At 35.0% G+C, this 13230-nt stretch overlaps 1 protein-coding gene, 1 long non-coding RNA gene and 1 pseudogene across 4 annotated transcripts; all 3 read right to left on the reverse strand.

Annotated features, from left to right (window-relative positions):
• Positions 1–380: 380 nt before the first annotated feature.
• On the reverse strand, positions 381–1411 carry LOC148918812 (uncharacterized). The gene is made up of 2 exons (XR_016125388.1): positions 685–1411; positions 381–581 (listed from the first exon to the last, which is right to left on the reverse strand). It is a non-coding gene; the product is annotated as an uncharacterized LOC148918812 (long non-coding RNA).
• A 1821-nt stretch (positions 1412–3232) lies between these two features.
• LOC103326243 (beta-glucosidase 18-like) lies at positions 3233–7447 on the reverse strand (annotated as a pseudogene). Its single transcript, XR_016125325.1, has 12 exons — positions 7315–7447; positions 7156–7222; positions 6996–7054; positions 6758–6833; positions 6547–6621; positions 6365–6453; positions 5929–6182; positions 5619–5738; positions 4254–4506; positions 3959–4061; positions 3777–3870; positions 3233–3675 (listed from the first exon to the last, which is right to left on the reverse strand). The product of XR_016125325.1 is annotated as a beta-glucosidase 18-like (transcript).
• A 2229-nt stretch (positions 7448–9676) lies between these two features.
• LOC103326244 (beta-glucosidase 18-like) lies at positions 9677–12873 on the reverse strand. Of its 2 annotated transcripts, none has more exons than XM_008228450.3 (12): positions 12681–12873; positions 12522–12588; positions 12293–12351; positions 12113–12188; positions 11943–12017; positions 11761–11848; positions 11402–11654; positions 11039–11154; positions 10651–10903; positions 10280–10382; positions 10114–10207; positions 9677–10029 (listed from the first exon to the last, which is right to left on the reverse strand). In XM_008228450.3, exons 1-12 carry the CDS (start codon positions 12843–12845, stop codon positions 9771–9773), a joined length of 1608 nt encoding a protein of 535 aa, XP_008226672.3. In that variant the 5' UTR covers positions 12846–12873; the 3' UTR covers positions 9677–9770. The 2 variants fall into 2 exon arrangements, with proteins under 2 accessions (XP_008226672.3, XP_008226673.3); XM_008228451.3 differs by having other exon boundaries at positions 12687–12872.
• Between the last annotated feature and the right edge of the window lie 357 nt (positions 12874–13230).

Raw genomic sequence — 13230 nt, forward strand, 5'->3', positions numbered from 1 at the left:
AACCATCATGTTGCTTATGTTTTTGTGATTATATACTAAAATTTGTATACTTATATTGTTTTGTTTTGAAATGTTTTTCCAAGAATTAGATTTTCACATGAGTTTGTGAGTCTTTGACCTTTCCTCTTGGGATGGAATAGAGCAGCTCATGGAAAGAATCTAAGACCCAATCTTCAAATGATTTTGCTTATTGACACGTCAACCAATCTCGGATCCATATGGGTGACATGTTAACAATTACATTGAAAACTATTTTGGGGATTTATCATTTGATGACTACTCACAATACACTTACTCTACACATAGAGATTATGAAGATACTGAAAATTTTGAACCTCAAACCAAATCAAGTGGTCCAATCTCAAACCAAGTCAAGTGGCTAGCCAAAACAACGATATTGTCATTTATAATAGCAATAACCAAATAATAAATAAATTGAATGACAAAACCTACAAGCTTGGCTTGGGGTTAGCCAAGGGGTCAAAGGGACGTAGGATTCTCACCATCCATCTTGTGGAGAAAAGCAACCAAGTCTTTTGGTCTTCTTGGATTTCTACATTCTAGTCAAGAATCAAGGTCATCTGCAAGAAATGACATATAAATAATTGACAAAGAGATAAGAGTGGAATAAAGAAATAGGAAAAAATTGGGGTTGAGATAGGAGAAGCCATTGTTGAACTCCACCTTCAATATGTTGTGGTTGGGACACAACCCATCTCTTGGGTACTGAAATTACACAAATCTTGTGGCTGGATTAGAATGGCATGGCAGCTGAAGCTTTTGAAAGTGTGAGAGGAGTTTGTTGAAGGAGGTTTGAAGACCCAATAAAAGTATTACATAGAAGTAAGATTTGCTTATTTCTATATATATATATATATATATATTACTATAAACAAAATGGCCAAAAGAATGGCCTTTTGAGTTGGCTGGATAATGGAGAACAAGTCAAGGACTTGGCTGGGAGAAGAGGTCCAAGACTTGGCTGGGAGAATGGCCAAGGAGTTGCCTGGAAGAAGTCAGAAGTTTGTTGAGGTAAGAAAACCCACGGAGGTCACTTTGATCATTTCAAGGTGGGCAAGAGTTTGGAAGCCAAAGATGGTCCTTATCTTTGGGTAATGGTTTTGTGACATGAGAATCAGGCACGGATCCACATAGTGGGCTGTCTGGGCTATAACCCATATGAATATTTTTTTGTATTTGTAATACCATGTATAAAAATTAAAAAAAAAAAAACTTAACGGAGATAGCCTATCCCAAAGCTGCAAGAAGAAAGAACAGAGAGATGGAGCAGACGGAGAGAGAAGAAAGAAAAGAAGAAAGGAAGAAGGAAAAAGAATAAAGAAAGAGGGAGAGGGAGAGGGAGAAAGAGAGGAAAAAAGAAAAAAAAGGAGAGACGATAAAATATAATGAAAAAGAGAGAGGAGGGAGATATGTTTTGGGATGATATGTGTTTTTATTTTGTTAGGTGCACTGCACCACAAAATGGGATGTTTTTATTTTATTATTACTTTCTTTTTTAACTTCAATTCCTTATAAATATCTTCTTCTTTCTTTCTTTTTTTCTTTCTTTGTTTCCCTTCAATCCTTTCCAAATATTTCAACAATATTATCAATAATTTCAACATTTTCTCTATTTCAAATGTCGTATAATGAGAAAAAGTTCTAAATACGATGAACAAAATATACTTAAAAAAAAAGTGCTTATATAAAATAAAAATATAACAAACTAGGGCTTATGATTTACCCAAAAAAAATTTAGCCAACCCTATGGGTTACCTCTAGTTTTTAGTTCCTAAAATCTATTGTCCAAACCTAAATATCTACAAAAACCAACCAAAATCTACAAAACTCACCAAATTTTCTTAATACATTTGTACTTAAGGTAAATTTAGCCCACCCGATTTGCAATTCCTAGATCCGTCCCTACTGAGAATGCTCTAAGTTCAAAATGATAGAAGTAGTATCTAGGACCGACCCACCTTATGAGAATAATTCAAAAGCTCTTTGTAGCCTAGTCACTCTCTCCAACCAAAAACAATGGCCAAATTGGATGATTATCAAATCAAGAACATATATATGTATATTAAGTAAAGAAGAAATCTTATGGCCTATGCGTTATTAATAAGCCTTTCTTGACTTACATATATAATTATTAATTATTATATATGCAGTTTTATCAAAATTGGTATATTAAATGTTTTCTGAAAAAAGATATTGTGGGCTTGTCACGAGTTAGTCATATTTAAAGGAAGCTCACACAATTCATTGGGCTCTCATGCCTCCCCAACATCGGTGGATTATTTTCAATTGAGACTAGGACTCCGGAAGCCACAATGTCTCACCATATATCAAGCCAAGTCCCCGGAGGTTCAAGCCGAACCAGCGGAAGTAGGCCCAAAACCTCCAGATGTTTTTATGCACGTGATGAGATCCATCCAAGGAAAGCAATAAAAGAAAGTGATGTCAATCCGGAACATTCCTAAGGACGAGAGAATCAAGTGATCAGATTTAGAATCCGATGATCTCATTCAAATCAATTATGCGGATTTAGGAAGCCACACAAAGAAAGATTTTGAACGAAGTTGACCTTTGACCATTTAATGGCCAGCCCATGGGCTGACGAATGCCCCTATATAAACCTCATCAGATGAAGGAATGAAGAACTTGGATATCAGACACAAAAACCTACTTTTTGTCTTTCACTTTTCTATCCCTGACTAGGTTTTTATTTTTCAAGCAAGTAGACTAGATCAGTTCTTCGCTTTCGTTAGTGTAAGTTTAATTTCTTGCCTTTTTCATTACATTGTTTTAAGATTCAAGTCTATTGTTTACTTTTTATTATCAAATTTGCTTTAAGTTTAATTTAATTTCATATTGCTTTATTTTATCACCTTTGTCATGCATATCATTCTTGTTTCATTCTTACTTAAAGTTACGTTTATTGTTGCTTCGATATTATTTTTACATTTACCTTCTTGTTATTTAATTTAATTGCCTATTAATTTAATTTACGCCATTATCATTAAATCCCAAAAAATACTAAAAATATCCATACGAAACCCAACCATTATCGACCCCCAGGAAGTGAAAACCTAGGCTAAGAAGAGGTTCCTTGCTTGGCTGATCAATCGGCTGGTTAGAAGTTAGAAGCGCGAACACAAATATCCGACTTTTTCCATTCAAGCCAACTAGTGGCTTGGTGGTGGCACGCCTATGCAATCTAAGAGAAGAAAGACCAAAAATTCCTTCTGTCGGCCACCTCGGTAGAAAAGAAGGAAATATATAGAAATTTCGAGTATACAAAAACACTGTTAATCACAGCATTTCCTTATTTAAAAATGATGACTCATATGCATATATGCCTCCAGATAAAAGAGAGAAACATGCAACAAATGGAAGTGAATGTGTGATATAAATTACATTTCAGCAACTTTAGCTTCCAGTTGACTAAATATAATAGTCTTGTTATGACCAGAAGCTGCCATAATTTCTTCCCTGCCGTTGTGACTATTGTTTCTGAGGAAACTAGCAAACCATCCTACAGAAAGCTTTGGAGTTCGCTCAAGTGTTTCTCGATCAACATAATATAAGCCAAATCTTTTGGTGTATCCTTTGACCCATTCAAAATTATCCATCACGGACCAAACGAAGTATCCACGTACATCAGCACCACTTCTGTCAATTAAAATCAGAAAATTAATATTCCACGTTTATATTATATATATCATTGCTTTGAGGAATATCGAAGAGACTCAAATTAATTGTTTGTCAAAAACCTTATTGCTCTGGCTAAAGAGGCAAGGTAAGATTTGTGAAAGTTGATCCGATCCCTGTCTTCTAGTTCATTCTCTTGTGTTTGTAAAGTGCATCCTGCCACATAGTTGAAACAAAAAAAAATTGTTCGATATATGAATCTGTTTACAATCAATGAAATAAACAAGTTGTGCCATCCACTAACCATTTTCAGTCACAAACATGGGCATGTTATTGTATCTTTGCTTAACGTAGTCAATGATATTCTCCATGCCTCTTGGAACAACGAAGAAATCAGCCAGTCCAGTCTATATGTGAAAGACAACACACGAGTTGACCTTGTTAGCTAATATAGAAAGGAAACCAAAAACCAATTAGGCTACAAAGAAGATCATGTTCTCAGACTATCGATCTAAACTATAGATCGTATAAGTTGATAGTCCGATAACATATTATGTCATACTATTTTACGATATAACAATATAGTATGTTTTATATACCGGTTCTCCAATTGGAACCCCATCTCGATACCCAGTTGTGTTGAGAAATCCCAAGATGGGACGGTCACCCCCAGAGGGGCAAGGAGAGTGAATAAAGTCTTTGACATATAGAGTTGAATAGTGGTTGACACCGATAAAATCTATGCTTCCTCTCAAAAGCTGTTTCTCTTTGGCGGAAAACCTTGGTAACTCCAAACCATGGCAATGGCGCATTTCAGCGGGGTAATCTCCATACACTACAGGATCAAATGTCCTGTTTAGACAAGGAAAAAAAAAGTCACGTACGTACTTTTTGCATACGATTTGTGTACTCTTTGTACACTTCTATTGTATAAACAGTAAATAGAATATACAAAACTAAAGACCTTTAGTACGATTTGTGTACTCTTTGTACACTTCTATTCTTGAGAAATTAGTGTCTTGAAGTAATAGAAATTCACACAATTTATTATAACACTTGTGATAGGTTCAAGCTTCATCATTTAGCATTTCCACCCAGTTTTGGCAAGGGGAGGGCTTTTATTCATAGGATATACGTGCCAGCCCTTGCAAAAAAAATAAAAAAATTTGTAACAATATCTCATGACATGATCTTTACCCATCGTACCAATCACTATTTATGAACAGAAATTTGTATAGAGGGATTGTGGATTTAAACATGACGCCTAAGAACTACATTATCTGTATGGGGCAGGTGAATCTGATCCACTTGATTGAAAGTTACAATGAAAAATGTATGAAATGTTTATGCTCCATACCTCTTTATGTAATTTTCATTGAACAACACGAAGTCTTGGAAAATTCTAGATGAAGATGGCAGATTAGTCAATGAAATAATGTATGGAATTTCCGCTACATTTCTTTATGTAATTTTAGTGAGGTTAAAGTATGCAGCAAGTCATGTAAAACCTACTGACAAATTAGAAAATAAATAACCTATAATTATTATTTTGTTGCAATGACTAATACACTTGACTATGGAATTTCTGCTCTTTCTTTTAAAAATGTCAATTTGCATATGTAAGTGATTTCTTTATACAATAAATTTGTCTAGAAGAAGACATCATTAGTCAATGAAATAATGTATGGAGCACCATTTCCGCTCTTTCATTATTTCATTAAAATTCAATACAAAAAATAATTGTTCGGTAAATTTGGTTTAAACAAATGTTATCTTATTCATGATGGTCATTAATTTAAAAAACATTGTATTTTCCTAGTGTAAGAAAAGAGACACATGTCATGAGGAAAATGGAGAACTTTTGTCCAAATAAAGTATTAAGGATTTAAGGGACTCGTGAAACGTATGACTTTACTGTTTTGCATAATAAATTATGGCTAAACAAAATTGAAGAAGCAACTTACCAGGCCACATTGAAAGCCTAAGGCTCTATCAACAGCATCCCGATCCCTTTCTTCATCCCTAAGCGGTTCATACATGAATGCATGCGCAACAATTCCAATACAAACCCATTTTGTTTCCGGCTGTAATATTAATGCAAGTAGTTGAGCAGATATAGACTTAGCCAAGTTGTATAGAGAGGATGTGCTCCTCACTCTATACCCGAGTTTGAATTCTCCTTCTCATCATTTAGATTAGTTTAAATTAGATTATCGCTTGTATTCATTCAAAAATCAAAGTAGTAAAGAGTTTGATAAAGAAAAGAATACGTACCCAGAAAAAAGTACGATAAATTTCAACAGCCATAGCATGTGCTATTAAGCATGTTGTGCATTCCAATAAGAGGCTCAATGTCAGAATTGCCAGTGGAACAATTGCCAAATGGTGGAGAACAACGAGCCTGTGGATATAGTCCTCTGAGATAGGCAAAATCAGCCACCATATTGGGCTCATTTATGGTAACCCAGTGCTTTACCCTATCTCCAAAACTCTCAAAGCATATGGAGGCAAAATGTACAAACTCTTCCCTGCACCAACAATGAAAGAATGAACTCTTGAGAACTCCTAAAAGCTTGACATAGTTATATCACTTATCATAGCATATATCATAGAGAAATGCCGCAATGAATATTGCTATTTGAACCACACTTACGGATCACTGATATATGAATCTGATTAGTAGACGTTGTGCAAATAGTTTTACTTGTACCTTAATAGCGGACTGAGCCAACCCCCGTCCCTTTGTTCTAGTACTTGGGGCAGGTCACTGGTGGTGAAGGGTCACAAATGGCTCTATTCCTGCATGGTAGCAGAGTTAGATGACTAAACATTGTTTAATTTGGCTAGTAACTTGCTACTTGCTTAGTAAATCGAGTGCTCATGCACAGGTACCTTTGCTTATAAGATTGTCTATAAGTTTATTATAAAAGATGATCCCTCTTGGATTGACTGAGCCGAGCATCCCATCTGTGAATGGCTCAAGAAGATCATTTCCAATTTAAACTAAGTTGAAAAAAGCCGCAGATTGACAACAGAACAAAGCAAACAAAAAACAAGATTAAACAATAAACCAAATTAAGATAACACGAAGCGGGCACCGTACCAGGTAGAATTCTAGCCCAGGAAATGGAGAACCGGTATGCATTTGTTCCTAAGGAATGCATCAGCTCAATGTCTTCCTATATATATATATATATAGATTCATATACACACAAGATAATTTCAGAAAGTTAAATGGTTTGCTCACTGTTATGTGTTTGTTTTCTATTTTATTGTTTCAAAGTTGAGAATATGAAGGAAAATGGATGAGAAAGGGGTGATCTATATGGAAAGTTCAATACCAAGTAGCGGTTGTAATGGTCGTCTGCAACTTCTCCATTGTCATCATCCGCTATTTTTCCTGTGCAGATATTAATTTGGTGAGTACAAAAATCTATGAAAAATTACAACAACAACAACAAAAAAAAAAAAAGCTTTGTAGTAAATAATATTTAGTGTTACCTGGAATTTGAGTGAAAAAATCCCAGTTGCTTAAGCCCTTACCATCTTCAAGATAAGCACCTTCAACCTTAAAAATTTGAATGAAAAGCCAATTCAAAGTTCAGATAGTTGCAGAAATAAAGAAAGAGTTTGATGAGAAGAAGAAGAAGAGGAAAATGCCTGATAAGATGAAGTGGATGCACCAAATAAGAAGTCATCCTGGGAAATGAGACCTTTGGACTTGTTCATCTTGTTTGAAGCTTTGCGCTGAAAAAACGGAGAAAATGAGGAAAACAGAGAACAAGTACAAGAAACAAGGTTACCTCCCCTGAGTTCCATTTTGTTGGTTTCGATTTTCGTGATATCAAGTTGGCAGTGGCAGCTAGAAAATTTTAACAGAGGGAGCACCTCATATTTTGAAATAATTTTTTTTAAGACAACCAAACTAATTACAAAATCCCAGTTTTAATTTCTATACTTCATTATTTTACAGTTATATTAATTTTCATTATTTTACATGTTATATTAACTATCTACTCATTTATCCTAGCAAAAAATCAAATGAAATATATTTTATAAAAAATACCCAAAGAAAATTTGAGATAATTTATCACTATAAAATCAAGAGTCGAAGCAATAAGAGATTTGAAAGGGCAGCAATGTAGTGAGAAAGGAAAATAAGAGATAAATCAAAGAGATAAATAAAATTTGGTTAAGAAAAGTATGATTTTATTAAGAAGATAATAGCCTCAATGAAGATTTGAGAGGGGGCACATGCCCACCCTGGGCCTTAGCTCCCTCCGCCATCAAGTTGGTATATATATGAACATTTGGGTATGGCAAGAAGTTTATTATTATTATCATTATTTTATACAAGTGATATTGAAGGAGAGGGAGTTTTCTTAGGACAATGCTTGGTTCCCAAGTAGGGGCGGTCCTACGCCAAGGGCAAGGTAGGCTGCTGCCTACCCCAAATTTTTCAAAAAGAAAAAATACTCATGTGTAATAGGCCAACCCATGTGAAACATACAAACCTATGCCCACCCAAAAAGCAACCCACATGTATGCAAAACCTAAAATTTCCCCTCTTTAATTATCTCCTCTTTAATTATCTTCTCTTTAATTACCTACCTCCAAATTTTAAGATGCATATGACAACATTGAATCTAATATATTTTAAATAGGTTAGAAGTTATGTGTTCTAATATATTCTAGGGTTTACTTAAGAATGAATTATAATTTGCTGACTTTGTTGAAATTAATTAGGTCTTTAATTTTTAGAATTTTGTTGAGATGTTTGATTTGATATTGGCATTGTTGAGATGTTTGATTTGTTATTGGTATGTTAATGTTTGATTAAAGGCATTGATGCTATTGTGAGAATTTATTTGATTTTTTTATTGAAATGTTGGATTAAATAGGCTATCCTTTGTTATGTCGGATCACAATTTGAACCCTAAGAAAATAAAGAATTTGTTGGAAATTTTTTTTTTAAAGAAAAAGAATAGTTTTTTTTTTTTTTTTTTTTTTTGGGCTAAACTTTTATTTATGCATATAGATGCATTTGAGGGTAAGACTCATTATGTCCCCCCTACTAGGTGTATATTTTTATGTTTATTAATGAAATTCACTCATAACGTTGAATTTTTAATGTAAGTTTCGTCCAGCCAGATTTCGAATCTTGGATCCGCCACCTAAGTTCCTCCTCCACACACGACGTGGCCTCTTTACAAAAAGACACATGTTCTCTTTTTTCTTTCAACTCTTTTAACTCAAGTTTTGGTTTTAACTCAAGTCACCCTCTTTTCTCTCCGACCATCGGCCAAATCTCTAGTGAACTTCTTCCATTGTTTGATTAATTCTTTTGGGATGGTTAGTCCAACAACATTGTTTTCATTTCTCTTATGCCCCCAATTAGTGGTGGAGCCCAAAATTGAATTTAGTGTGGCCAACTGAAGTAGCTTGCTAAGCTCTTTAAAAATTAATTCAAACCCCTCGGGTAAAATAAGAACAGCCCTACAATATTATATTAAAAAGTATTTATCTTTATCATAAAAATGCATCACATGGATTTCAATCAATCTAACGATTGAGATTATACATAGGTGGGCTTATTTCTACATAGAGGTGTAGGCTAATATTTGATTTACTTAGTTTGGGCGTAACAACTTAGCCTAAGTTGTATATTCTAAAAACTCCAGCCCACACTTAGATCCGCCTATGCTCCGAACGTTTCACGGGATTACGAACCTGAAACCATTAGTCTACAAATTAAGGCACTTCTCCAGTGAGCTAGATTCCCTTGGCAAGAATATTTAATACACAAGGTGAGGAGCCATCTATAATTCACTGCATTCTATTTCTGGGACAACGAACAAACCATATGAAAAACAGAAGTGAATAAAAAAAGAAAATTTTCCATTACTCGTTTGAAGGGTCTTTTCATTTGCCAATTATTTAGGGTTTTGCATATGGAGACAAACAGGTGGTTTCCATTTCTCTTATGCCCAAAATTTATTTTAGTGTGGCCAAATGAAGCAGCTAGCTAAAAGCTCTTTAATATAATATGACAAGCCATAATAATTTTGGCCAAAAAGTACTACGAGTCTCATCATTATCATTAACAAGGACTTTTTCTACATTTCAGCAACTTTAGCTTCCAGTTGGCTAAATATAATATTATTGTTATGACCTGAAGCTGCCCTAATTTCTTCCCTGTCGTTGTGACTACTGTTTCTGAGGAAACTAGCAAACCATCCTGCAGAAAGCTTTGGAGTTCGGTGCAGCGATTTTCGATCAACATAATATAAACCAAATCTTGTGGTGTATCCACTGAGCCACTCAAAATTATCCATCAAGGACCAAATGAAATATCCACGAACATCAGCCCCGTTCCTGTCAATTAGAATTTCACAATTAATATTGCAAATTTATATCACTGCTTTGAGGATTATCGAAGAACTAATTCATTGATGATACCTTATTGCTCTGGCCACAGAGGCCATGTAAGCTTTGTGAAACTTGATCCTGTTCCAATCTTGCAGTTCAGTCTGTGGGGTTGGTAAAGAGTATCCTGCCACATAGTTGAGAAAATTGTTGGATATATGAACAGGTTTTCAATCACAAGTTGCGATATTGGCTTTACCGTTTTCAGTAATAAACATGGGCTTGTTATTGTATCTTTGCTTTAGATAATCAAGCATCTTCTCCATGCCTCTCGGAACCACAAAAAACCTAGGCATTCCAGTCTATGAAACACAGCACAAGTTGAGAGCACCTTGTTAACTAATATATGAAGGAACCAAAATCCAATAGCCATGGAAGAAGAAATAAATTATGAAAATTTATCCAAGAAAAGAAGGGGGAAATAACAAGGCTGATGATGCAAGGGTACAATAGCTATGCCAAAATTATGTTGCCAAATGATTTTGTTTGCAAGGCACGGGCATGTCATGCATTATAGTCCGATAACGTAACATGTCACACTGATTATATCAAGAGTAATGTTCGATATACCGGTTCTCCAATTGGTACGCCATCTCGATACCCGGTTGTGTTGAGAAAGCCTCTGATGGCATGGTCACCGCCTAAGGGACAAGCAGAGTGGATACAGTCCTTGACGTATAGAGTTGAATAGTGGTTGAAGCCAATAAAATCTATGCTGCCTCTTAAGAGCTGTTTTTCGTTGTGGGAAAACCTTGGCAATTCCAAGCCTGGGCATTCGCGCATTTCAGAAGGGTAATCTCCATGCACTAAAGGATCAAACATCCTGTTAAGAAAAAGAAAAAAAGTTTAGTCATGCTTTGTGTACTCTTAATTTCTACACTTCTATTGTGCTGCGATCAGATCTTGTAATATTATAAGCAAATTGGTAGAAACACAGATCAGAAAAATAAACACTTAACATGCGACATTGAAGGCCAAAGCTCTATCAACAGCATGCCGATCCCTTTCATCATCTCTCAGCGGTTCATACATGTGTGCATTTGCAACAATTCCAATAAACCCATGCTGTTTTGGCTGTGTCAACATAAAAGTTATCACATATATGCACCCTCAAATTTAAACCCAAAAAGTGGTAACGTTTCCAACTTCAGCTAAGAACAAGCTCATATTCGAATTGCAATGGAAAATACAAGTTCAAATTCCCTATAGACAAATCACAGCTTGATATGTGTCTTTTCGTGCTTTTGAGAAATTATTTATGCTTATATGTCACACCAAAAGATGTCAAACAATGTTTACATGCAATTACCGAATTACGTACCCAAAAAACCCTACGATATGTGTCAACCGCCGTGGCATGAGCTATTAAAATGTTGTGCATTGCAATGAGAGGCTCAGTATCAGAATTGCCACTTGAACAGTTCCCAAAAGGGGTTGAACAACGAGCTGGCGGGTACCATCCCCTTATATAGGCAAACTCAATCATGAGATTGGGCTCATTGAAGGTAATCCAATACTTCACCCTGTCCCCAAAACTTTTGAAGCATATGGAAGCAAAATGTGCAAATTCTTCCCTTCAACAACAAAGAATTCAATAAAATCTTGCAAAATCAGTAAAAGCTTAATTGCCAAGAGTTCCAAATATAGTGTTGTTTCAAAAATAAAAATAAAAAAACGTACCGTAATAGCGGACTAAGCCAACCCCCATCTCTTTGTTCTAGAACTTGGGGCATGTCATTGTGGTGAACTGTCACAAATGGCTCTATCCCTGCATTATGCATCCAAAATCCAAATCATGCATATGAATATATTTTAATTTAGAAAAATTTAATTGGTCTTGAATTTAAGATCAGATTATGCACCTTTGAGCAACAGATGGTCTATAAGTTTGTTATAAAAGGTGATCCCACTTGGATTGGTTTTGCCGAGCATCCCATCTGTTATTGGCTCAAGAAGATCATTTTAATTGAGTTGCAAATATCCCAGATTAACCGAAAAAACTAATTAATTAAGATAATATGAAACAACATACCAGGTAGAATTCTAGCCCATGAAATAGAGAAGCGATATGAATTCATTCCCAGGGAATGCATCAGCTCAATGTCTTCCTATATAAATGCATACACATACAAAGTTCATCTCAAAAAGTTAATTAATTTGCTCACTATATTTTATGTGTTTGTTTTCTCTTTTAATTGTTCTCAAGACTTACCAAGTAGCGATGGTAATGGTCGTCTGCAACATCCCCATTCTCATTACTTTCTATTGTTCCTGAAGTATTTTTAAGATATAGACTTTAATTTGCCGAAAATCCATGAAAATATTAAGCATAAAAATATATAATGTCAAGATTAGTTTTTTTTTTTTGGTTTTTTTTTGGGGGGGGTGTGGGTGGGTGTTGGGTGTTGGGTTTCTGACAACATTGTTAGTTCTTTGTTTACCTGGAGTGTGACAGAAAACATCCCAGTTGCTTAGGCTCTTGCCATCTTCAAGATAAGCACCTTCAACCTTATAAAATCAAAAGAGGTAGCAAATTCAAAGTTGAGATAGTTGCAGATCAGCAGAGAAAGAATTCAAGAAGAGGAAGAAGAAGAAGAGACATATGCCTGGTAAGATGAAGTGCCGGCTCCAAACAAGAAGCCATCTGGGAACTGAGACCTTCGGATTTCTTCATTTTCTTTGAAGCTTTGAGCCGAAAAAGTAGAGGAAACAAGAACAAAAGAGTACCAAAAGAAACAGAGCATGCCTCGTCCTATGAACTTCATTTTGTTGAGTACCTATTTTTGTGATATTTTCACTCTAAATTGGATGTAGAAACTAAGATTGCTATCAATTAAAAAAAAAAAAGTTATTTCTGCTGCGCTTTAAAAATAATTAGCTGTAAAAGTAAAGTAGACTCACTCGAGCTATACCCAAATAGTACTTGTGTTTTAGAGTGTTGACTAATGTGTTTTTAATTTGAACCAATTTAATCGTTGTATCCTAATTTGTTAATTTGGTGTTAAAAAGTTTTTAATTAAAAAACTAATATAACAATTGAATTGAATTTATAAATAAATAAATAAAAACTGAAAAATATCAGAAAATAAGACACCGCCATCAAATCTTACCCACACCTCAAAGCCTCGATTCCCCGGACACACACCCACC

The sequence above is a fragment of the Prunus mume genome, linkage group LG3, assembly GCF_029339155.1.
Source record: "Prunus mume cultivar Tortuosa linkage group LG3, ASM2933915v1, whole genome shotgun sequence".
Classification (NCBI taxonomy): domain Eukaryota; kingdom Viridiplantae; phylum Streptophyta; class Magnoliopsida; order Rosales; family Rosaceae; genus Prunus; species Prunus mume.

What these genes read in the sequence shown, in the direction of transcription:
- LOC103326244 (XM_008228450.3), bottom strand. Translation starts at nt 12,845, where the DNA reads ATGAAGTTCATAGGACGAGGCATGCTCTGTTTCTTTTGGTACTCTTTT. An exon ending in CTTCATCTTACCAGGCATAT is followed by an intron (nt 12,589 to 12,680) that starts GTCTCTTCTTCT and finishes TGATTTTATAAG; the next exon opens with GTTGAAGGTGCTTATCTTGA. An exon ending in TTGGCCTTCAATGTCGCATG is followed by an intron (nt 10,904 to 11,038) that starts TTAAGTGTTTAT and finishes TTTTCTTAACAG; the next exon opens with GATGTTTGATCCTTTAGTGC.